The sequence below is a fragment of the Strix aluco genome, chromosome 20 (genome assembly GCF_031877795.1).
Source record: "Strix aluco isolate bStrAlu1 chromosome 20, bStrAlu1.hap1, whole genome shotgun sequence".
In the NCBI taxonomy this organism is placed as follows: Eukaryota; Metazoa; Chordata; class Aves; order Strigiformes; family Strigidae; genus Strix; species Strix aluco.
The window spans coordinates 14,671,648-14,696,076 of NC_133950.1; the positions used below are offsets into that span (position 1 = coordinate 14,671,648).

General features: G+C 43.3%; 1 protein-coding gene across 4 annotated transcripts in view; it reads left to right on the plus strand.

The window, feature by feature from the left end:
• The first annotated feature begins 3,097 nt into the window (after positions 1 to 3,097).
• CRB2 (crumbs cell polarity complex component 2) overlaps positions 3,098 to 24,429 on the plus strand; it is a 42,472-nt gene continuing 21,140 nt past the window's right edge. For all 4 annotated transcript variants that reach the window (XM_074846162.1, XM_074846163.1, XM_074846160.1 and 1 more), the window contains exons 1-6: positions 3,098 to 3,263; positions 14,832 to 15,533; positions 17,868 to 18,063; positions 18,581 to 18,720; positions 19,209 to 19,391; positions 20,319 to 20,432. In XM_074846162.1, the coding sequence (XP_074702263.1) occupies positions 3,191 to 3,263; positions 14,832 to 15,533; positions 17,868 to 18,063; positions 18,581 to 18,720; positions 19,209 to 19,391; positions 20,319 to 20,432 (1,408 nt within the window). In that variant the 5' untranslated portion in view covers positions 3,098 to 3,190. The remainder of the gene's footprint in view (positions 3,264 to 14,831; positions 15,534 to 17,867; positions 18,064 to 18,580; positions 18,721 to 19,208; positions 19,392 to 20,318; positions 20,433 to 24,429) is intronic.

Below are 24,429 nucleotides of genomic sequence, written 5' to 3' on the forward strand. Positions count from 1 at the left end.
TACTTTGCTGCACAGTTCATTCTGAACTGTTTGTAGAAAAATGTAGAGGATTGTTTTGTGAAAAGTATCTAAAAAAGTATAGAATAAGACGACAGAAAGGTTCTGCTGAGTACCCCAGAGCTACTCTATCCCTTTTCTCTTAATCCAGCTTGCCTACTGCTGCCCCATTTTCATGGCATGCATTTCCGGCTTGCGCAGTTTCCTGCCTACTACTGAGAATAGAAGCCTTGCTGTTACGCTGTCCTTAAGTCTCTCGTAATAAGTGTTACACAGAGGAAAGCAGCTGTGTCCTTTGGCTCTAGTTTTAATACTATGTTAAAGAGCAGATTATACTGACATTGGACTGTAGCGAGGCGGAGGTAGCACAAACCATGGCTGGTTTGGGGAAGGCTTTAGCAAGGATGACTAAGGACTTGGAGCTTATGCTTTAGATAAATCCACCCAATAGTGCTCCTTCTTTGGAAATGTAGTCAAGCCTAACAAATCAGGGCCTTAACAGAGTTGCATTAGGGTTCTTTAATTGGACTAAGCTGGTTAATACTCACATTGGCTTTTGTATGCCCAAGGGTCCAGCACAGAAATGGTCTGCCAGTTATGCTGGCAAAATCTTACAAAATTGCAACCATGAATGTTGAAAAAATTAAATTCTAATATCCTCACAGGTAGACACTGGATCAAGGTATTTTGATTATTATAAGGAAGTTGGATGTCTTGACCTATACGGGCTTTGTTAGCTTGGGTTTTGAGTGACACTAAATTAGCCTTAAGTCCCGATAGACCACTTGGATGTGCTAGCAGTTAACAGTGGTCACAGAGAACAAATGAACATTTTTATTTTTTTTTCAAAAGGATCATCCCTGGTAACCTGCTCCAACCCCAGGGCTCACAATATGTGCGTTCTGGCAGTGGTACAGGCATGAGAGTCTCACCTCTGTCTGTGGAGGGCTTTGGCTGAGAACTTTATACTGCTGCCATTTCCCAGGCTGCTCAAGTCCAAACCCTGTTGTGACAAATGCATGAAACAGTACATTCAAAAAGATGTCATTCGTAGCATTCCTGCATGTGTACCATTATTGACATACTGGCCGTGTTAGCAGTTCAGGTCAAACCCGTCAGCATGAACTTGACGGAAGGGCCACATGAAGACCCCAGAGTAAAACTCAGTCACTAGCACAAGATGCTCCTGCTTAAGATATTGTCTCAAATGTACTGAGAGACACCAAGAATGTTCCTCTCTGGAGCTTTTTAATTGTTTAGCCTCTGCTAAATGGTTTTGCTCTTTTCTGACTCTAGGTAGTGTGTAACAAGTCTTTCATAGCTAATGGCTCTGTCGGGGTGTGAGGTGCCACAGGCCACGCAGCACAGCAGTAGCAGCAGAGCCTCTGTGGGAGGACATCCAGTTTCTTACATGTGGGGATTTGTTACACTAATTCTGTTTTATGAAAGCTGAGCGTGTCCTTCAGGTAGACATATGAGCCGTAAATTACTATGGGTAGTTTTATTTCCCAAGTGTTGTGCAGTGTTGCACTAGTCGACTCACAGAGGTGGCTGTATTCAGTGGAGGAATGTATTTGATTTGATTTGGAAAAGGTGAGTTGTTAGTAGGATAATTCACACAGGTGAGGCAAAAAAGTTCTGAGCAGAAAGATTCTGCACATGTCAGTATCTGGTTACATCCTCTGACAGCAAAATGAGAGTCTAAAGAGAGAAATGAGTTCCAGATGGTCGTGGTAACTGGCAAGAAACTAATAGTGAAGCTGATCTTGGGAAAACAGACTGAAGACACCAGAGATGAAAGTGGGGGCAGGGTGGTCCAGATAAGGTTGATAACACATGATATATCATCTTTGGAGCATTCCAAGGCAGGATAGTGAGATGAACCATTTGTTCCTGAATTGCAGTGTTTTGGTGGTGAAAATGCTCTTGCTGTGGCTGTTCTGCTTTCTGCACCGAAGGTAAAACCAGTGCAGTAAATATCCCATTTCCCTGCACATGGCCCATCAGCCTCTGGCTGCTCTGCCAGGATGCTGAGATAATATAAACTACTCATTGTAGGGTTGCTGTTGTTTTCATTATGTGCAGCCTAGGTCTATCTGCAGCAATTCCTTGCTATCTTGCATATTTCTGGTTTAAACTAGGAATTTATATGGCATTTTACCTGCCTTCTATTATTAGTTGTCAGTGGAAGGGTGAGGCAATGTACGTAATTCTCATTCCGGTTAATTTAATCCAATTGTGATGTGGATTTAGAGGTACTTAGTAGGTCACAACTGAGTGTGGGCTCTGTCTTTTTCCGGTTACTCTCACAAAACAATAGGCACTGATAATTTTTTCCACTTCTAAAACTGAACACACGCAAGTAAAGGTGGTGATGTGATTTGGTGCTTGTGTTATGCAGATACTTCTCCTGTTGATCTCTGTAACTGTTCCTTAGCTGGGAGGAGGGTTCACGTACAGTTTTGTGGGTTTGTATGTCTTGTGGGCTCACACATCTCATGGTGTGTGAGAGATAGCAGTAAAGACTAATGTGGACTAGCTCTGCTCTTTGGGATTAACAGTGTGTTTTTGTCTTTTATCTTAGTTTTGCTTTGAACAAAGCAGCCTCTATCAGAAAAGTGTGATTGATCCTTGTCTGGAATTTGTTTGCAAATATGAGCTGATGCAGAAGCTGGCATCCTAGAGATGACCCCTGGCCACCTCAGTCCCCAGGCCCCTTCTGAGCTCCTCTCGCAGCTGTAGAGGAGACACCAGGTTTGTTTTCTTCATTATACAGGGGGAATTCAAAAAACAGAAAGCAAAAAACCACACAGGGGCCTTTTTTCCTTTGTGCCTTGTACTGTGAACCTCCGAGTTCTTCAGGATCTTTGGCAGCTGAGGCCCTTTTGAGACGCGGGCCTGTAAGCCCTCCAGCTGCTGTGCCCGTAAACCCTCCTGGCCGTGCCCCGAGCAGTTCAGTCCGTGCGATCCAGGCAGCGTTTTCCCGCTGTTCCGGGAACAGCAGTGCAGCCGTGGCGAGTGGACAGGGACTCTGTCCACCGTGTCAGTGCTAGTCCCCAGCCCGGCGGAGCATGGAGCCAGTGCCTGGAGGAGAGCAACTTCTCCCAAGTCCGTGATGTGGGCAGAGCCGCTATCTGCTAGTCTCCAACTCCTGTTTCTCCCCAGAGGTTTTTAGAACAGCCTTAGACTTGTCATGGAATTAAAGAAAACTACCTCCAGGGCGTACAATGCTGCTCTCCTGCTGCCACTTTTCCTCTTATTTTGGGGTAAGTTTTTGTCTTCTGTGCCTGATTCTTACCCAACTACGATGCAGTAACTTTGGATCAAATCTGTGACCTGCCCTTATATTGCAAAGGTAGTTGAACAAAATGTCACTCTCACAGTTAGATTTGAAGCCTGAAAACTTCTTGTCTGGAAGATAAACAGGCATTTCATTCTAGATATGTTTTTCCTTCTATTTATTTCTTGTCTCCTTTTGTCTTTCTCCCTGTGCACATGTATGTATGCATTTATTCACAAGAGCTGAAAGTGTGTGCACTTTCATGTAATTAAGTAGTCAGCTACTATAGTAACCATTTTCTCCATTGAAAGTTCTGAATTTTATGGTGGTGCCCATAGAGAAGAAACACAGAGCTTTATTTCCATTCTACACGCTTTAGAAATACATGTAGGCAAAACAGGTGTGTACTTAGGGGAGTATACTAATACGTTGAAGTGCCAGATACCTCTGGTACAAAATGTGGAGGAAGAAGAGTACGTGAGTATTCTCACTTAGAAATTTTGAAGAAGGCAGATCCATCCTGAAAGTGCAAGAAGTGATGAGGTAACAAAAGACTTTATGACACTGATGGGGGGTTTTGTTTTGGTTTGTCTTTTTCCACATTGAAAACTTACTTTCTAGCCAAAGAATATACTTGAGTATACTGGGATTCTTCAGGTTCACATGAACATGTCTTTGGGCTCCAAAAGTCACCCTTGTATACCATTTCTTATGGTCCCTGAAAAACGGGTTTCTCTGTTTCTTCTGGAAGGGGTGCCTGGAGATCTGCTGGGCCTAGACATCTGTTTTAGTCATCTAGGGATTATAAGGTCACGTCAGGAACATGTCCAACCTTTTACTGGAAATTATGATTGGGATTGAACTGGCCTCCTTTATACTCTCTTTGGTGCTGCCAGGCCAGGATCTGTATATAAACTCCTGTTTAGTTTCCACTGAGCTAGGACAAGAATATCCAGTGACATGAAGATGTCAAGGTAAAATATGGAAAATGTGCAGAAATTTCAGAGCGCCTCTTCTCTGCTAATATCTGTTCAACACTGCATTTGGCGTTTTCTTGCATTAGTGGGTGATGTTTATGTACTTTTTGAGAGTTGGAGAAAGTTTGCAGCTTTTCCTTTGATTCCCCAACAGGTTTTTTTTCCCCCTGTGAAGCCTCCTTAAATTTCCTTTGCTCTGGTCAGCTCAGACTATGAACATCAAAGTAAAAATACATTTTGATTTTAGTCTGATTTCCCCCCCCCCCCCCCCTTCCTTGTACCAGCTTCTTTGTCTGGTGCATTCGCACCAAGTGCCTGGAATTCCTCTGGCCACAGAGAAGCAGCAGGACTGTCTTTTGTATCTAGTAACCATAGCTACTGGTTTGGAGTGTGAAGCAATTATGGTGGCTTTGTCTTGTGCAAAAGGCTGGCCCATTGCACATACAGTATTGCTCAGTATGTGGCTGCCAGAGAGCTGGCATGTTTCTGGGGATTTGTGCTGTTTGACCATTGCACCGATAGCTTTTCACTCTTGGGTAAAGCTCTTTTCTGGAACAGCAATTTACCGAGAACATTGTTTTCCTTTGGAGTGCAGGTGGATGACACATCTTGATATAGCCAGCAAAGCTCAAGGGAAGTGGTAATTTCCATAGTCTTTCCACCTGCTCCTATTTTGCAAGAGGAATTCTACCAGATTTTAACTGTAGTGAATGGTGGCATTTATGTAGCACTTGTAGAATTTTAAGGCCATAGGGAAATGCCTTTTCTTGCCTTTGTGAGGCATGACTGCTTTTTTTTTTTTTTTTTTATTTCTAATTGATTTATCTAAACGTCATTGAAGCACAGAGTGGCTAAGTTATTTGTTCAAAATTTTTGAGAAAATTCTGATTATCCAGATGGCCTGTTGCAGGCTGTAACCATATGACCATCCTGCAGCCAGATCCACACTATCTCCAATTATTTGAAATAAACTCCAGAGGGGCAGTGGTACAGGCTCTGCATGTGACTCCCGTTTTACTGCTGCTGTCTGTGTAATGTGCAAAACAGCTCTCAGCTTAATTTGTTGTGTTCTAAAGGAGATTCTGGAGGGCAGAATGAGTGCCTACTCATTTCTCTTCCCACGTCTCTAGCCAGCAATGAGCACAGTAATTCACATACCTTTGGCCTGGAAAATGCTTTGGACGCCTATTGAGAAAGAGCATGTGCAGACAAACCTTTTTTCTGGCAGTTTGCTATCTGTTCTAATGCAAGCTCTTGAGATTAGCTTGGACATACAGATAGTTTAAATCTTACTCCTTCAAAACGTGGAAACAAAGAAACAGCATTTGTTGATTGTCAGTATATTTAAATAAGAATTGGAAATTAAAGCTTGTGACTCAATCTGGTTAGCTGAATACACAGGAAACCCCCTGTCTCAGTGTTTGATCTGTGGAAATGGCTGAGAGATCAGAGAATGTGTAAACCATGAAGGCCAGCTTGGAGGAGTGTTTATTAAGGGATGTCATAAGCACAGAAGATCAAAGAGTTACTGTGGCAATATATGCAATACTGTCACAAAACATGGGTTTATAGCTCCTTTCTCCAAGTTCTAGAAGCATGATAATAGGAGTTACATCTTCAAATCTGCATTAGAACAGTGATCAGATAATGAAAACAAGCAAGCTGGCTACTTGTTCTGTGTTAAGAGTAAGTTTAATTCCCTGAAGTGTTATTTCTGATTAATGCTGTTAATGCCTCTGGCCATAATATTGGCACTGCTCAGCCCTATGGATTGCAGCCCACTGTTTGGCACCATTCAGCAACTCACTGGGCAAGCTGGGTGTGAGGGAGCCAGGAGTTGGCATTCTGCTTTTTTGAGAGGGTAAATATTCTGCATATTTCACAAGGGGAAACTGAGCCACATCATCTTATGCCTGTCTTAATGAAAGTCTAGCAGTCTAGGTCTTTGTAAATTCTTTATGAATATTTTACACTAATAGACTGTGTACATATCTCTGGTATGAAAAAGCTCTGTCACACCTAAAACCTAGCATGCAAATGTTGTGGTCTGGAACTTGTTGATCTCCAGTAACAAAGAAAAACAATGTCAGAAGTAGGCTGGGAAGTGATGAACGCACAGTACCATCTAAAAATTTGGGCAGGAAAAACTGCAATCTGAACTGTGTGCGGAGACTTCTCTAGAGGTTTTTAAATTGGTATCCCAACAGGTAGTTGGCTAAGATACTGGACTTGTGTGTTCAATCTACCAAAACTTTACAAGATATATCAAAGCTATGAACAGTAATGCTCTTTTGACAATGACTTTTCTAAAAGATGCTGTAGGCATTGCTAGGATCCCTACCATCTTGCTGGGCCATCTATTCAGTATTGTCTTAGAAGAACTACCTGCTGATTGCCAGCATGGCTTTTTGATTACCTAATCTATTTTGAGGGGTTCTTTTGGTCAGTGACATGTGTTGCTTCACAGAGATTGTCAAATCTGATAAGCTGGTAACCTGAGATGATAACGATGATGTTTAGATTCAGCCAGCAGATAGTATCTCAGCCTGCATTTTCACTGAAGTATCATCTCTCCCTTTTATAAAAAATGAAGAGGAACAACTTGACTCTGGGCACCAGGATCTTGAGGGGGAATTGAATATACCTGATCCTAATGGTGACACTTGAGCATGCGACCTTGAAATTCAAACAAAAGTTGATGGGAAGTGGTTGGGAGTAGAGGGAGCTGCTGGTAGGTAGGAGCAAGCTACTTAACAGAGCTGCTCCTGATGGCTGGCAGAGGTGGTAAGCTGCTGCAGCTCGGGAGCTTGGTAGTTGTGATCAAACATGGGTATTTTGGAAAGTTTCCCATGCCCACATCCATTTCTGATGTTGAATAGAAAAGCCCACTGTTAAAGAAGCTGTCAAAAGATGCCTATTACTGCGTTAAGCAGGACAAGGAATACAGGTTACGGAATGTTTTAGGCTGGGTGAAAAATCAGTGCCAATTATTAGCATGTCATGAGCTTGTCAGTAGTCTCAGAGAATTTCAGGGCCTTGTTTTCTGATGCTGGTGTTACCAGGAGCAGGTGCTTTGCTCTGATCTGGAAAGAAAGGGTTTAATCTCTCTGTGTCAAGAAGGAAATGGTGCTTGTAAAGCCCTAGGATGTGTAAAGCCACCTCAAAAGGCCCTGTATGCTCCCTGGAGTACTGAATGTACTTCCCGAAAAAGGGTTTTATTTTATTCTGCTGTTACCTTTCATAGCAGATATGCTATCCTTCCAAAGTTAGTAAGGATGGGGAAGAAAGAGGGTGAACAGCATGAAAGCCCATTCTCAGGCCTGTCCAGCCTCCCTTCCTGGTGTGTAGATCCTGGGGACAGGCTGTAGTGTGTGTACCCTTTCACTAATCCTTTACACTGACCAGGATAGGGAGAGAGCAGCAGAGGTCAGCAGGGATTTACTAATATAAGCACATGCCTTCCTGTTGTCATGGAGACATAACTCTTTCCATTCGTTTATTCAGAGTTTACTTAGTAGTTGTGTTACTCTGATACTTGAGGTGGAGGGGTTCCCTTTGTACCCTTGGCCTCGGTGTCATTCTCTATCGGGCAGTATGCTGGGGCCATCAGCACCAGCACAGCCCGACTGCGAAGAATTGCATCAGGCTGGGGTTTTGAGCATTCACAGTTTAGGCGCTTGAAGATTCCTCTGGCTCAGTTATTACTGCGGTGCACTTGGAGGCTGCTGCTGGGAAGCCTGCTGTTCTCACCTCTTGGTTGTAAATTGTCTTTTTTCCAGTTGTTGTAGTGAGTAAGGCAGGTGAAATGCACCTGAAAGAAGCCTCTTTCTTGCAGTGCCTTTTTGTAAAAGATGATAGTCGTAAGATTCACAATAGCATGGAAGTCAAGGAACTCAGTAACAAATCCATGCACAAAAGGTACTTAATACATCATGGCTGGGTCATAATTTTGGAAACATAAATAAATACTTGTAAGCATGTGAAGCAGTCTTTTTCCCAAACTATATCACTAAAACTAGGAGAATATGCCAGAGTCCTGTCCATTGCAACTTGTTTAACAGAAACCAACAGTGCTTCACCAGGAGATGCAGTGTGTAAATAAACTCTTTCCTCCTCTGTTTGGGAATCCTTTGTAGTAATAGGTTCTTGAGGAGAAGAGTGCACATCCCTTTACTCCCCTCAGTTCATGTCATGAGGAAACACTGTTGGGCATGTGTAACCTGGTTACCCCTTAAAAGCATTGCAGTTTCAGTCTGGTATTTTACATCCTCTGTTTTTCTGTCTTTTTTTTTTTTTTTTTAAACTGGACTATGGGTAATGTGAATTGTGCTGATTTTCTGGGAGAGAGAAGATGAAGAGATGAGAAAAGTTGGACATAAGCAGACCTGATTCTCACCATTTTGTTATCCTGTTGTCTCAGCCCCACTTCTGATTGACCCAAAGACTGTAAGGACACAATTCCTTTTATCATTAATGTTCCCATAATTAGTCTGGGTGAAGTGCCCAATCTGACATCCCATCCCACTTCAGAGCCTGTCTTCTGCTAGGTATTCTCTGCTTCCCAAGATGATTCAGGCATCTGGGCATGATCAAAGCCACAGCTGGAATGTGCAAAGTTGGGAAAGTTATCAGAGCCTAGAAAACGGGAAATATATTTCATATTGTCGGTGGGAATCCAGAAATAAAATATACACTTTTCTTTGATTTTCTTTCGTTTTGCTAGACAGTTGTAGTATTTATATTATGTGCTGAAATAAAGCACTTCCATGTTTTAGACACTGGAAAAGTCTAACCTTCTAATTCTGTAACACCTCTACTGTAAAGTGTTAAAGGCTTTGAATAATTTCATCTTACAGGACACTTGTGAACTACCTGTAACTGTTTCTTAAGATGGGCAAACTGATATGCAAAGTGGAACTGGCTTGCCCAAGCTCACATTAAGTTTTTGCTAGCCAGGAAATAATGTTGTGGCATCCTGACTCTTTTGGCAGTTGTGTCTGTGATGATGAGCATTTTGCTGAGAGATTGTACATGGGAGATAGTGAAAGGATGAAAACGTGCTCTGACTGCAGTGCACGTGCGTGAACAGGTATTCAGAGATGGGTATTTTCAGTAAGTACTGCTGACTGCTTAGAATTTTTTTTGTTTGGGGAGATTATATTCCATTTGAAAAAAACATCAAATATAATTTAAAAAAAAATCAATGAATTGTTGAAATTGTCCTTCAGTATGAAGGAAACAGGGTAATCTCTGGGCTGATAACCCCAATGCTTACCACTTCCCTGTTGGAATTTTAAGTGACCATTAAGAGCACCTTTGAGGTAGTTACCAGTGAGGCCCTGTGAGGAGTTAGAAACTTGAGGTACCATGTGTATGGATAGGGTGACAATGAAGGGGACCTTGGGAATCAACAGCTTAAGCAGCTAAAACTAAAGTGAGAGAGAGGTTCATGAAGATGTGGCACTGAGCATGTTCCATGAGGTCAGGTGTAGCCCCAGCTTGAGGGCATCCATCCTCTATCATAGCTGCCCAAGACTTTGAAAAAACAAGCTTGTGAAAAGCAAAACCAAAAAATAAAAACCAGTGAGTAGTGCTAAAGCAGCTTCTTGCAAGCAGTGAAGTAATAAAATGACTGAAGCTCCTTGTCCTGTGTATTGTCTTAGCAATGATTGGTCTCTAATAAAACCTTCTGCCAGCAGTGCTATAACATAATGTCAGGATGGAGAGGGGAGGCTGTGAAAGAAGTTACTTCAGTGCAACTCATGTTGGGGGGGAAAGCACCACTGAGATTTCACATGTGTGAGAGAATGGTGAACAGACAAAGTTGAGGGGTTTTGTTTGTTTTTAAAAAAAAAGGACAGAAACTTTGCTCCAGCTCTTTGAGAACCTCCTCCTCCCGCACTGTCTTTATCAGTTCCCACAACTCTCTCTGCCAGTGCAGTGCAACAGCATCTTGTCCTGGTTTGCTGACGAGATTTCTCAGGAATTTCAGGGAGAGAGACAGTGAACTACTACCAGGGGGACCTTGGATTGCCCAGCATCTCTTTAATTTCTGATTTCTCTTTTTATGGCTAGAAGACTCACTGCTGCAACTGCTCTTTGACACGATCATTTAGTAAAGGTGTAAAGTATATTATTAAAGCCAGTTATTCAAACAAAGCCTGGTAATGCAGCTTGTTTGCCTTAAAGTGATACAAAAGGTCACAAACCTCATCTTTTAGGGAAAATCTTTGTCAGCTACTTTTAAAGTGTAAAACCAGACCTGTCCTGACAGAGCTCAGTGAATGCTTTATATGCGACTCTGTTAGCCTTTGAAGTTCCTCCTAATCCATCCCTAAAGGCCTGGAACATATTCTTCAAAGAAGCTGTCGTCTTCTCCAGTTTCATTTCAGAGTAGGGTTGCAGGATGGTATGACTGTAATATATATATATATTTTTTTTTTAATTTTTTTTCACTTACAAACATCACTGATTCATATTCTTCTTGTGAAACATAAAGGAAAAATCCTGAATGTCATTGTTAATTCAGCAACAACTACTTTTGTGGAAAACGATAAACTCTTGTCAGTCAATGACTTCTTTGACCTGATTTTCACTATTTTCATGAAACAGCATAGTCTGAATTACACGTTTTCATGGTTGGTGTATTGTGCAGCAGGAAAAGCTAATTTATTCATTATGCTTATTAGCGTTTGGTGTGTATTCATGTGCTATCCACATTCATATAATAATCTATTTCAAAATTAAGAGGAATTATTGTATGCCCTGGGACTGATGGATTAAAATAACAAAAGCAGAGCTAAAAGCATCATATTTGTTCTTTCTCAAGCTAGGTGGTGGTCAAAGTCTTTGATACCCATTTAGTACACTGACTTCTTGCAGTGTCTGCATTTAACTTCCTGGTGATATCACAAGTAGTGTACTCACTGCTGAAATCCCCCTTTCTAACAAATTCTGTTTTGAATTAGTGTCTCATCTGTGGAATTATTTAGCCAGAAGTTGAGCACTGCCACTGAATGAATATTAGGGTTATACTACATTTACACAGGGTCATGTTTTGTCCTTGGGAAATATTCCAGTATTAGTACAGGCATGCTGTATACAAGGGAGTGTATGATATAATCTTGGAGTTAGTGTTGTTAATACGCCTGTAACCTCTGCTGAGTAGGACAAACACGTGGGTAATTTTCTGAAAGCTGCAGGTCACAGAATAATTTGAAGTTATTTAGATATTGTTTCATTTCTTGTGATTTACACTGCAGTCTTCTCAGCCTGCTCCATGCATGCCTTATGCTGTGTTACCCAGGATGTTTGTACCAAAAAAAGGAACATTTTCCTCCAAAATGAGGTCCTGCTGAAGTCATCACTTTTAGACATAACATTTGGACATAGAAAGTAGCTAAAACTAATACAGTAACAATGCAGGAATTCAGCTTTTCTCTATGCAGTCCTGTACATAACTAGTTATTCACTGCGGATTAGGAGTACACATAACTAGGTAACCAGTACTGTTGTTCATGATCATAGTGGGTTTAGAGGAGATTGGGGTTCTTCCTATTACCATACTGCTGTTCTTTAGTAAGCCAGGAGAGCCTTTTGACTTTTTAGTGAAGTTTTGTGTTTGCTTGACTTGGTATCTGTCTGTAGTTCAGCCCCGTTGTGTCTGCAAGTTTGTGTGTGACTATGGGGCCGTGTATTCGTCACCAAATCTTTTTGTAATGGACAGGCATTAATGACTAATACAGATTATTGAGCATTGCAGTCATATGACGAACCAAAATAGAGAAGGTGCAAAAAGGTATGTCTGTTTTGAAAGAGCTCTAGAAAAGACAGGAAATAGCAAAGGGATTTGATATTTATCTTTATTTGCAAGAAGCATTTAGACTGTCTGCTTGTAATGGAAGCAGAAAACTGTGCATGCAGCCTTTGAAATGACTTCAGGCTGTCTACACTAGCAGTGCTTGGTGATTCTGTTGAAACGTGAATTTCTTGCAGATGGAGTCTGCTGCAAACCAGAGAAGTCGTTCTGAACATGCAGTGGACTTGGTCTCTTTTTTTGTCATAGAGTGTGCTCCTGGCCTGTGGAAGGCTCAGGCTGGGACTGGTTACTCATTAAGCGTACAAAGGCTCCTATCTCCGGCCTAGTAAACCTCTTTTGCAAATAGTTTCCTGGGCTCCCACTCTTAATTGCTACAGAGATTCCAGGCAGATTCCGTCATCCTTGTTTTCTGCCTGACTGGGAATCTGAGAATAAAAGGGTTGATGGCAGAATAATGAGATTGCTGGACAGTGCAATGCTCAGCAACTCTCCCCAGCATCACATGAGAGAGGAAGGGAGGGGTGGGCGGCAGAGATGATGCTGGGAAGAGAAAGGGCTGTCTAAATCCCTGAGCACCCTCCCTCCCCCATCAACACTGCCTCTTGAAAGAAGACTTAGAAACACTACAGTCTTTTGGTGGGAGGAATTTGGGGGAGGTCAGGACAGGGGCAGGCTTTTGTAAACCAAAGTCTCCTATAAATCCCTTTCAGGCCCTGAAGTTGGATGCCTCCACCTTCAGGTACAAAGAGACTGAGGAGCTGATGGGGCAGGAGCTGATAGAAAACCACTGACACAGATTAACTCCTGGATGTGTAGAAGGTGCACCAGAGCAAGGCAAACATGACCAAAAATGGGCTGGGATAATGATGGCATGAATGAGAGAATGTGTAAGGTCAGCTGAGAAGTGATGCTGTGGTGTGTGATCCTGGCAAATCCTTAGCATGGAGCATGTTAAAACAACATTTCTCAACTGGCAGTAATGCAGTGAGGGCCAAGGGTGGTGAGGTGGGGGCAGTGTCAGAGTAACTGCCCCCTCTCCACCTGCAGTTTTCTGGAGTTTCCCAGAGACTGATTCCTGTCACTGGCTGGCCCACAGTTACATACAGAAGGCAGCAAAAAGGGCAAGGAGCTGGTTACACAATGGCATCTAAACCCAAGGTTAAATGCTAGTGACTGCATGACTTGCAGTGCTAGGCAGTCAGCATTGTCTCACCAGAAGCAATAGCTATTTCTCAGATACCACTTGGCGATTTCATGAGCTTTACCTCTGCTTTGTGGGCATTTTTCGTAGACATTTTCAAAACATCTGCTATATAGCTGTTTGCAGAGTTACTTCCAATTTTGGATGTTTTATAACACTCGCACAGGAATCAGTCTGGGGTAGCTGTACCCCACAGCTTCTCTCCTCTGTATCCTGGAATGGAGCAGAACTAAACACTCTGATATCAGAAAGCTGCAGTGGGATGAGGGGCTAATGACTGCTGCCTTTGTGAGGGGAGAAGTTCTGTGTTTGCATTGCCTTTGTCCCTTTATACTATTTTTGGGGTTTTCTTCTTTGGAAAATGTGTAATTGTATAATTGAGTCCAGGGCATATATCCTAATACTAATATCAAGGCAAATATCTCCTGACCCCTGGGCTGTTCTGCCCTTTGACCAGATTGTTTCACAAAGTGAATTTGAAATTTCTTTTGGAAAAGAAATGAGGATTCTTCCTATTCCCTTCTGCTCCATTGACAAATATTTTTGTTTTTTATATCATGTATCCTGTATAATCTCATTTATATGAATTAAATTTACAGTCCCATGGGCATATCCCATCACATTTCTGGATGGTGGAATTGCTTAATGGGGCAAGAGCCTTTTAAACACTGCTGTTTGGGGCCAGCAGGGCATTGTGGCTGGGTGTGAATAAACTGATCACATCCAAATGCTCCCAGATTTAGGGGAATCTGGTCTCAACATTATTGCTGGTATCTGAATATTAGATTGGTGTTTTGGCTCTGCAGATACTAAGAGTTTGGATCTCAAATGTCATCAGTACAGTGAATCTCATCAGTCTCTGTTCTTTGCTGTTCTCATAACACCTAAAAATTTCCTGCTGTGTAAATTTACGTGTCTAACCTGTGGGGTGAGGGTGCCTGGCCAGTGGTTATCAAACTCTGAGCTTCCTGATGTAATTAGAGACTGTGTGAAATGTGCCAGCTTGGAGTTTGGGTTGAATTGTTTATGGCAGCATCTTCAAATCACTAGTGGATTAGCTGAGAAAAATTTGTGTCCCCAGAAGGAGCAGCTGGGACATTAAGAGCCACAGCCAATATCTTAAAACATACTGACTGCCTCTCTGGATTTCTAAGCACAAATCCTGTGCCCTATCAGTGAAAGGGGTTGTTGAATTTTACACAAAATTTTTATCTTGTGAATGGATTTAAGGTGATACGTTTCGCTGCTCTCAAAGTGACTCAGGGATGAATGAGCACAAGAAAAATGGTTTGTGAGTGCCTCCTAAAAACCCCACAGGCATCCAGTCACCCATCTTAGCAAGAAATTCCTGATTGCTATCATATGAAGGCATGTTGTGTTGTCCTCTTTATAGTAAATGTTTGTTTCTCTAGTATCCTTCTCAGCTAATGGCTAGAGCAGCCCCTTGCAGTGTGGAATTGAGGTGGCAATCTCTGAGTTGGATGTGGCGATTGACAGAAGGACGAACTTCTTTAGGGCTACGTATGCCAACTAACAGAAAGTCTCTTTTCTCAACAGGAACTTCATACTCTGAAAATGATAGCAGCTGTTCCTCATCCCCATGTAAGAATGGCGGGAGCTGTACGGATTTGGAAGTGGGTTACGAGTGCACCTGCCCTGTGAAGCCAGTAGCCTACATGGGCGTAAACTGTGAACACCTCTATGACGCGTGTGTTAAACACGAGTGCCCTGCCGATTGGATCTGCAGCGGGACTGCAGGACTCCTGGAATACAAATGCATCTGTGTGCCTGGCTTCACAGGTACTGATTGTGACATTGATATTAATGAGTGTGAGAGCAACCCTTGTAAAGACCCTCGGTTTGAATGTGTAGATAGTGTAGATGGATACATCTGTAAATGCCAAACAGGACTGAATGGAGACAGCTGCCAAACAGAAAGCTCTGTGTGCTCTAGCCAGCCCTGCCTAAATAACGGGACATGTGTCGAGGGTCCTGGGGACTACACCTGCGTCTGCCAGCCTGGCTTCACCGGGGCCAACTGCGGAGACGACATCGATGAGTGTGCCTCCAGGCCCTGCCAGAACGGAGCCATCTGCCGAGACAGGGTGAACGAGTACGGCTGTTTCTGTGTGCCTGGCTTCCAGGGGTACAACTGCGAGATAGACATCAACGAGTGTGCGTCTCGGCCCTGCAAAAACAACGGCACCTGCCTGAACGAGATGGATCACTACTTGTGCCAGTGCAGCCCTGGCTACACAGGTACCTTTCATGCTCGTGTATGAGCTGGGTGGTTGGGTTACGTCTCGCTGTTCATGTTGTTCCACGATTTGCCTGCTGCTGATGTGTCTTGTAGTGCTGGTAGCTGTCCTGAGAAGCTCTTGTTTTACAGCTGTGAGACAAAGTCTCTGTTGCACGACTCGTATTTCTGGAGTGTTTGGTTGTGTGTGAATGACAGTGTAGGGCTGCTTGTTGCCTCTTTCAAGTGACAGTTGAGGCTTTGATTTCCGTGGACAGTGTGGATGTTGAGAGATGTGGATCTAAGAGTGGAAGTAGGTGGACTGTCTGAGACTTGAGTACTAGATACAAAGTAGATGTGATTAGCTCTCAATATGAAATTAAGGGAGGTATACAAGGAAAGAGATTTATTATCAGGAAATGGATACTTAGTGTTTCCAGGTATAACTTATCTGTGCCTATCTGGCCTGTAGTTCTTTGTCCTGTCCTGCAGGATTTCTCTGAGGGAAGCAGTCTTTTTGGAATAAAGTGGCTTTTAGTTGGAGATTTCTTTTCCAATTCTTTCAGGCCCAGGGAATGTTTTTTGGCATGTGACATAAGTGTCTTTTTGTTTTGTGCATCTGTGCTAATAGTGACTCAGAGTAATCTACACCTGTGAGTTATCTGTGAGGGAGGCAGCGGGGGGTTCTCCTTCCTCCAGCTCTGCTTATCAGAGTGGAATGCAATTGTACTGCGCCCGCGTCTGCCTGGTACCACCTAGCACATGAACTTTCTCAGCCTTCCTCTTGTCACAGACTGAAGTGTTTAAAGAGTTAGGTTGCTGTGAAGGAATGCTGCCGATTACCAGTGGAATGAGAAGTTACAACATCAGGAATGTGGTCTCTGATGCTGACTCACTCTCTGATAAAAATGAACAGAGATGAAAGATGAAAAAAGCAGAATTTCTGTGTAGGCCTTAAGATTCCTACTGATTTTAGTATCAAGCATAATTATGTCTTTGCAAATCAGCTTCTTTTTTATCTTTATGCTGAATCCTGTGGGATTCCTCTGCCAAGGAAGTGATAAAATGACCCAGGCAGGTGGAGATGCTGTTTGTGCTCCAAGTTATTCTGATGTTAAATATGATCTTGCCTTATGATCTAGCCTTATATTGCCTTATGATCTAGTGCTTCAACCAGAGGTTCTAGCACCATTGGCCAGCAAGGCCAGGTTGTTTTCTGGTGCTTGCAGCTGGAATTTGGGTGAAGGAAGTTTTGCGTGGTATTGACGGGTTTGAACCAGCAGATTAGGGGGCCTACATTCCATCAGGATTAGGATGGCCATGTCCACTATGTGGTGAGCCTTTGCCAGGAAGGGGAGATTAGATGGATTGGCAGGTGCCACTGCAGTGACTAAGGTTTGGAGGTGATGCCAGGCCATGGACAACTCAGAGGTGGAATACAGTGTGGTAAGGTAGTTGTATCCAAGTCACACAGGAGGGCTTGTTCTGTCAGGGAAAGTTGAGACTTTGGACTGAAAATGTGTGACTTGCTGTTATTCTTGACCTGTAGCATTGGAGCTAACACTTAATTTTTAATAGCATTTCGTAATAAAATTTCTTACCTAATATCTAGTATCACTATAAATAGAGTTTTGCACTGCTTTAATGCTTTTTTCCTAGGTATCTCAAAGCAAGTTACAAATATTATTTAAGCAAATGGAACAATGTTTTGGAGAAGCAGGGTAGAGGTCACTTTTCCCATACCCAAAATGCAGCTGCCTCTGATGTAGAACACTGGATCTGATTAATAGCAACGCAACTCAAGTGAAGAGTACCATGTCTATCTAAAACTGTAAGAGCTATATCATATATAAAAGTTTAAATAACACTGACTAGCAGTGTGGTTCTTCTCTTCCCGTCCCTGTCCTCCCTGCCCTCAAAGGCTCCCGAACCAAAACAGCTATCATTAGGTTTTTAAGAACTTTATGTAAGATCAAGATTTTATGGCTTACTCAAAAAATGGATGTTATTTGTGAAGTGCTGACTGATTGGCTGCTTCAGCAAACCTGAATGAAAGAGACTTGAACGAAAAAGCCTTGCAAATACTGGAAATGATTTCTAATTTTGATAGAAGACTAAAATCCCAAAGTCTAGATGAAATAATTTTGTTTGCAAATAAAAATGAAAGGTCCTAATTTGTAAGAATCACATGCTGCTCATGAGCTCCCGATATTCTTATGGCAAAATTAGAACAGATCACTATGCTAGCCAGTTTGGGCTGATAACATGGCTTTTGTGATTCCAGCTCAGAAGTCCAGGCAGCACAGATGTACTTTTCTGGGCTTGTAACACTGCTATTTCTCTGTTTTGTAACAAAGGTATGAACTGTGATGCTGAAATAGATGAATGTGATTCAGACCCCTGCCAGAATGGGGCCTCGTGCAATGATCACGTTGGGTTCTACACCTGCACTTGTGCACCAGGGTACCAGGGAATCCACTGTGAGGTGGACATCAACGAATGTGTGAGCCAGCCGTGCCAGCACAACGGGACCTGCCATGACCTCGTTAACAGGTGAGAAATCAGACTGTGGGCAATTAGATACCAGGAGTGATCAAAAGGTCTACTTAGTGTAACCTGTGAAAATTAGGGTAGAAATTGGGGCGGGGGGGATTGGAGAGTTAAACGTACATCCCAGTGGTCCCAGTGGCAGCAACTGGGAGTCATTTATGGCAGTAAGCGAGAAGCCCCCTCCCAGTAGCAGAACTCCTAGGATGCGTAAAGGAAGGTGGGAAAAGATTCTGGTTATTGCTTCTAGTTGACATATCAGATACAAAGGGAAGTGATTTGCAGAGCCTGAACAGCAAAGGCAACTGCTGAGAACATACCCGTGTGTCTGAATTTAGCTTTTCACAGGTAAGGTGTGATCTCAGAGGCTGCTGAGGGTTGTCTGTTCTGCCTCTTCGTGCAGATGGAACTTCTTTTTCCTCTGCCCCACAAGTGGGTGTGAGGACTGACAGCTCCATTTGCTCTTTCCTCATATTGGGCTTTGCAGTCAAATTCAACATTGCTCTGTTTTGCTGCCCCACAGCTACCGTTGTGACTGCAGTGACACAGGCTTCGAGGGGGAGCAGTGTGAGTTGGATATCCTGGAGTGTGCCTCTGAACCCTGTCTGAACAGTGCCACGTGCGTGGAGGGAATCAAGAACTACAGCTGTGCCTGCTGGCCAGGTAGGTTAGAAATCTGGTTTGCTGTGCTGGCACGTAGGTGCGTTGCAATGGAGAGCACATGGGAAATTGCCATGTTGAAGTAAAGAATTAATGATCATTCTGCATGGTCCAGTGTGATTACACACACACACCCCCCCCCCCGCCATTGCTGAAACAGTGAGGCTGCCATGGCTGCCCTTTACAGGCCATCCCAAAGTCCAGTTGACCTCATTGCTGCGAAATGCACCCTGATTCTCAACTGTAACATTGTCTTTCTCTTTTCTGCTTTTTCCATCATGTGTTTTGCTATCATGAGGTAATACTTTCCTGCAAATTGGTTGTTTGGCTCCTGTGTTTGACACAGTGGAGAGTGGAAGGCCCTGGGCCTCCCTGCTAGATGAGCTGCACTGTCTTCTGCGTCTCATTCTCACCTTCAAGGCAGCCACAGTATTTGGGAGATTAGTTCCAGTGAAGTTGTGCACGATGTTGACACTGATGTCTCCTGGCAGGTTACGCAGGGCAGCACTGTGAAGAGGATGTGGATGAGTGTGCGACAGGTCCCTGTCACAACGGAGGCGTGTGCTTTGAGCGATCCAACCAAGCCTATTACGGAACACGACCTGACTTCCCCAGCAATTTCAGCTATAGCCAAGCTGCTGGTTTCCTCTGTTGGTGCCAGCCAGGCTTTGCAGGTGAGCTATGCAGTAAATATTCATCCTCTCTGCACCTGGTAGATGCTGTGTGGTGGTTCGAGTAGATAGGAATGGAGCAACGTTATCTGTGCATCAAAAGTCACTCAATGGCTGGTACTTCAGAGGGGGAAGCAGCCTGATGCATCGGAAACGTGCTTCTGTTCACATACTGTATGAAGATATTGCAGACAGCTGTCTGAGTGTCATTCTCTGTCCAGCACGCCTGTCTCGAGGCTGAGGCAACAGCCTTTGCACTTTCCAAGTGCTTTGATGAATGCCTTCTGGCTATGCAGATGCCAATGTGGCTTCTCTTTGTCAGGCTCTCATGCCCTACAGGATATCTGTGAAACTCCTCATCAGAGGAAGCGAATTCCTTGGAGTCCCAGATAGCTGTTCTAGGTGTTTCCTTGATGAGACTACTCCCAACTGTGCAATCAGAGTGGGTAGGAGAAGAGGGGGTTCTTGATATCTTGCTCTTGGAGCTAGAAGCTCTGTGGATGTTCAACTGAAATATCACCCTTCCCCTGGTTTATAGATATGTATAAAAGGCTGGATTTAACAGCTGGGAAAATTCCCTGGTAGGAAGGGCTAAACAATAATATTTTATTCTTTTTTGAGAGAAAAATGAGAGTTCGGCCCACTGTTGCATAGGTGGGAATGGTTCAGAAGTTCTGATCCTGCCACGGCTCCCTCTCATGACACTGGAAAATCATTTGACCTTTCCATACTTCATTTTCCCTAGTTGTTTTGGTGATAGTATCTATTTGCCATGTCTGGAGAGACATGCTATAGTTCAAGAAATACTTTTGCATTTTTTGGTGACAGAAAAGAAATGCAAAAAATTATGAATGCAGTTGTCATTCAGATTCTTTCCTTCACTGATGCACGTGTGGACTCAAGATGCCTATTTGTGTTTTGACTTTAAAGGGGAGACCTGCTTTACTAACGTTGATGAGTGCGAGTCCCAGCCGTGTCAGAATGGAGGGCTCTGCCTGGACCTTGTTAATGGCTTCCTTTGCCATTGCCCACCAGGTTATTCAGGTAACGCTGGCGAAGGCGGGTGGCTGGAATTGTGTCTATCTGGTTGCTAATGCTGAGCTGCTGCATTGCTGCCTGGCTGCAGGGCTGTGGGTTCCAGTGCTGGGGAGCCCAGGCTGCTGAGCAGGACGGAGATGAACTGTGGGGAGTGTGAGAGTGGTGGTGCGGCGGGACAGCTGCAGCTCAGGGCTCAGATGCCATGAGAACGCTGTGTGATTTTGGTCAAGGAGCTTGATAGGCTGTGGACATTTTGAGACATAAGACCAGCTATGTAGAAGAGCGTAAGTTCAGAAAATCTAGGGGACCTGTATCCTGGAGTGAATGCTCACTGCGAGAACTGTGGGGTTTTTTATACGCATACTATGAAGGTGAACAAAACCAGCCTTCAAATAAAAAACGGGGTGCTTAACATTCTGGTTGTCACAAGCTAGTGACTGTAGCAGATTGGATCACCAGTGCACAAAACATCTGCAAAACATCTCCATTCCCTAACACCCCTGGATGATAAGAGCTAGTGATTTTTGGCTGAAGGCAGTGATCTGCTATGTTAGGAGGTCAAAAGGTCCTTGTGATGTGAGCAAATGAAGCCTTCTCTGTTTACAGGGGAATGACAAGTCTGGATTCTTACACAGATGCCCTGCCTGACCCTCATGGGTCTTGGTTTTCTAGCTGAGAAATGAGGGGATAGTGAATATTGCACATCAGCTCTGTTGGGAAGGTACACTGCTAACTGATACTAAACCTCATCTTGGTTTAAAATATTTGTTCTCAGTCATCTGCATCTTTAAATTCCATGTGCACTCTCTGTTTTGAGCAATTTAACACCAAAAAGTAGTTTATAAGAAAGGTGGGTCCCCAGCACAATCTTGTATTGATGTATTTTTGAGGTGAATGTAACCTTTCCACAGTGTTACTAGGCTGCCATCTCGTGGGAAAAATTAAAACTTGAAGCCAGAAGAAAGCCTTGTCCCTTTAACTTCTTGCAACATGGGTAGAGCATTCCAGAGACACTTTTAGGCCTTTATTCCATGGGAAAGTTTCCTGTTTCCTTCTGTGGTCATAGTGGTTGAGCTATGTTGGTGTAACTCTTCCAGCTCTGTCCTAGGCAGACCCATTACACAAGTACTTTCACTCCCAGAATCTCAAATCAACTCCTAGTTAACACCTGTGGTAACTGGGCTGAATTCTTTGTGGGGTTTTCTGGCCTATCTTGTTTGCTTTGGATTCCTAATTTAGGCTAGGCCAAGAAAAAATTGCTTTTGTAGGTGAGGTCTTTGAAAATAGGCTTTTATCTAAGCTTTTTACTGCTACTTTCTTGGATAGTTATAGTGCTGTACTCGTGAACTGAGATCTTGTCCAAAGAGATGGTTTAAAGTTTATCCTACTTGTCAGAATTCCCACGCACATATGTGCCCTGTTCCCTTTTCCTCCTTCAGTGCCCCAGCACCCTCACAGAGTTGAGAATTTCATTGTGCTTTGCCAAACTGCAGATCTGTTTAATCCTTTCCAATTCTTAGCGTGCTCATGGGCAGAAAAGCTGACAGAAACACAGGATGATGGGCAAAGGAGTGCTAGAGTTCATTCTGTTGCATCAAATTTGGGTTCATTAGTACTTGAAGGGGATTAGAAGCAGGTTGCTCTTCTGGATATTGCTTTTGGTAAAGGACTTTGTCTCAGCTGAGGTAGTTCTGACACATTAACACAGTGAAAGGCTGGGAGCAGTCTGTGAGATCAGTGAGTGCGTGTGGAGGAGTGAAGCTGACAGGGAAATAATAGCAATTAATCTCCCCTCCTTTGTCAATTAATCCCAGTACAGTCATGCTGGGTAAACAGCTTATTACTTCCTATTAGGATCACAGAACAACTTTGTGAAGCTTCCCATAATGTTTCTGTTCAAAACACATTTCTGTGGCAGCTTAGATCTGCCATGAACTTGGGTTTAAGCTGCCTCCGCTGATTAAAGTGAACTTGCTACTCTGATGAAGAATGCTTTCTTGGGGCGGCAGGGGGTTCTTTCTGTAATTTTTTTTTTCTTCAGTCGGAGGAATTTGGGGAGTGTTGGGATAACAATGTGAGTCAGGAGAAATTCTTTCTTTGCAAATTAACTGCCTCAGTGCTGTCTCAGGCTACAGCGGTGCAGGGAGATGAGCCAACTCTCTCTGAAATGTAGTTGTTGCAAAAGCAGTGCCTCATTCCTTGGAGAACTACATAATAGGTCCTGGAGAGCCTGTTCAGTGCATCAGTGTGTGCTTTAGTAGAGGATGTACGCTGAGAGGATGCAAGAAGTACGAATCAAAAGATTGCATGGGTACTAAATGAAGTGAGAAGGAGAATGAATCTTGCATGGTCTTGGAAATCATGTCAGCTGTGGTCAAGAGAAGAAGCATATTAGGAAAAGTCTGTCTTTTAGGAAGAAAAAACCCATAAAATGAATTCTTTATCCATAGGAATGGTTTCAGTCCATCATGTATGTAGTAGGCAATAGTTTAGGCCAGGATGTGAAGAAGGCAGGTACCTCCATTTGGAATGGGAACCAATTTTTAACCCGCAAGAGTGTAATCACTGAAGTGGAATTTGGCTCATTCATTCTTTTAAAACTTTTAAGTGGCCTGAGTGCTCCCACTTGTATTTCCACTCCTACTAAAGTTGTCTGTTGAAAGGCAGTGTCCCAAAACACAGTCCTGTGGCATTGGTCAGCCCGAATGAGAGGGGAAGAGCACAGTCATCTCAATAGCAGACATCCCTTGGCACTGGCAACTTGTGATCACGGTAAAATTCTGAGCTTTTTTGCACATGGCAGAGGAATGCTTCTACTTTCATGAGAAATCAGAAGGTGATGTGATGGTAAATTTGGGAGGGATTGTGATTGTGAATGTGTCTCAATATAATTGGAGAGCTTATTGACCATTTTACTTTGTTCAGCCATAATGTCTTTGTCAGTTGTCCTTAAAGAAGTAGGATACCTTCTGTATAGCTAGCTCTAAATGGTTACTCTTACAGAGTGCTAGCCCAGATCAAATAGGCTTGAATTCCTGGGTCACGGGTCATGAAATAAATGGGAGATGCTTCTTCCTTCTAACCACCTTTGGATAGATTTAATTTTTTTGTGCAGGTATTTCTTGATGTCAGATTTGTTTTAGAAATGTAGCCCTTACAGAAAGGGCAGCTAAAAGGTTAAGATAGTAAGGAGATTAGAGGACTGTTACCCCTTCAACAGAATCCCTTTCGGTAAATACAGCTGAAGGGAGCTAGGGAACACTTGGCGAGACCCGCGCCCCCCCGCTTCCCTTCCGTTCCACATTGCATCTCCCCTCTGGATCATAGCTCCGTGGTTAATCAGACCTTTTGACTTTCCTGTCATAGACCAGGATGCTGCAAGAGGGAACGTTTCAGTCTAGGTCCTGCTTGTCTCTGGGTGTCAGGTGAGTTTTGATCAAAAGCATCCTCTGAGGTTGTGATGCTTGTGACTGCACATTCTGGTTTGAACTAGCCCTTTGCATAGATTGTCTGATTACAGACAGCCTGAGATATGCCAGCTCACCATGGTTAAAGACTTTTGAGAGGATTATTAGTGATGGAGCAACTCTGATGAATTAAATTTGACTTCCTTACTAACCAAAATGGGTGAAGCCCAGCTTAATGTCATCTTTAGAATCAGGCCAGGCAAGTGCTTGGGCAGAGCAGTGTCCCAGAGAGGCAGAAGAATTCTCCTGTGCGTCGGTTTGTCTTCTAAGGGTTTCTGCCAGGAGGGGTGACTTGAGGATGTCAGATATTAGACTAGATTCAGTGTGTTGATTTTCACATAAATTGTTTATCAACAATGTTTATTATTTTCAGTGGTAATGGATTTGCTTGCCAGGAGGCCACTACTTGCAGTATGTGAACTGCCATGTACGCTTCAGGCAGACCAAAGTGTCCTTTCCTTTCATAAGGGAAAGGTAGCTCTTGAGACTAGGATGGGTGTCTCTGAACCCTGGAAAGAAATTCCTAAATTTCTGGG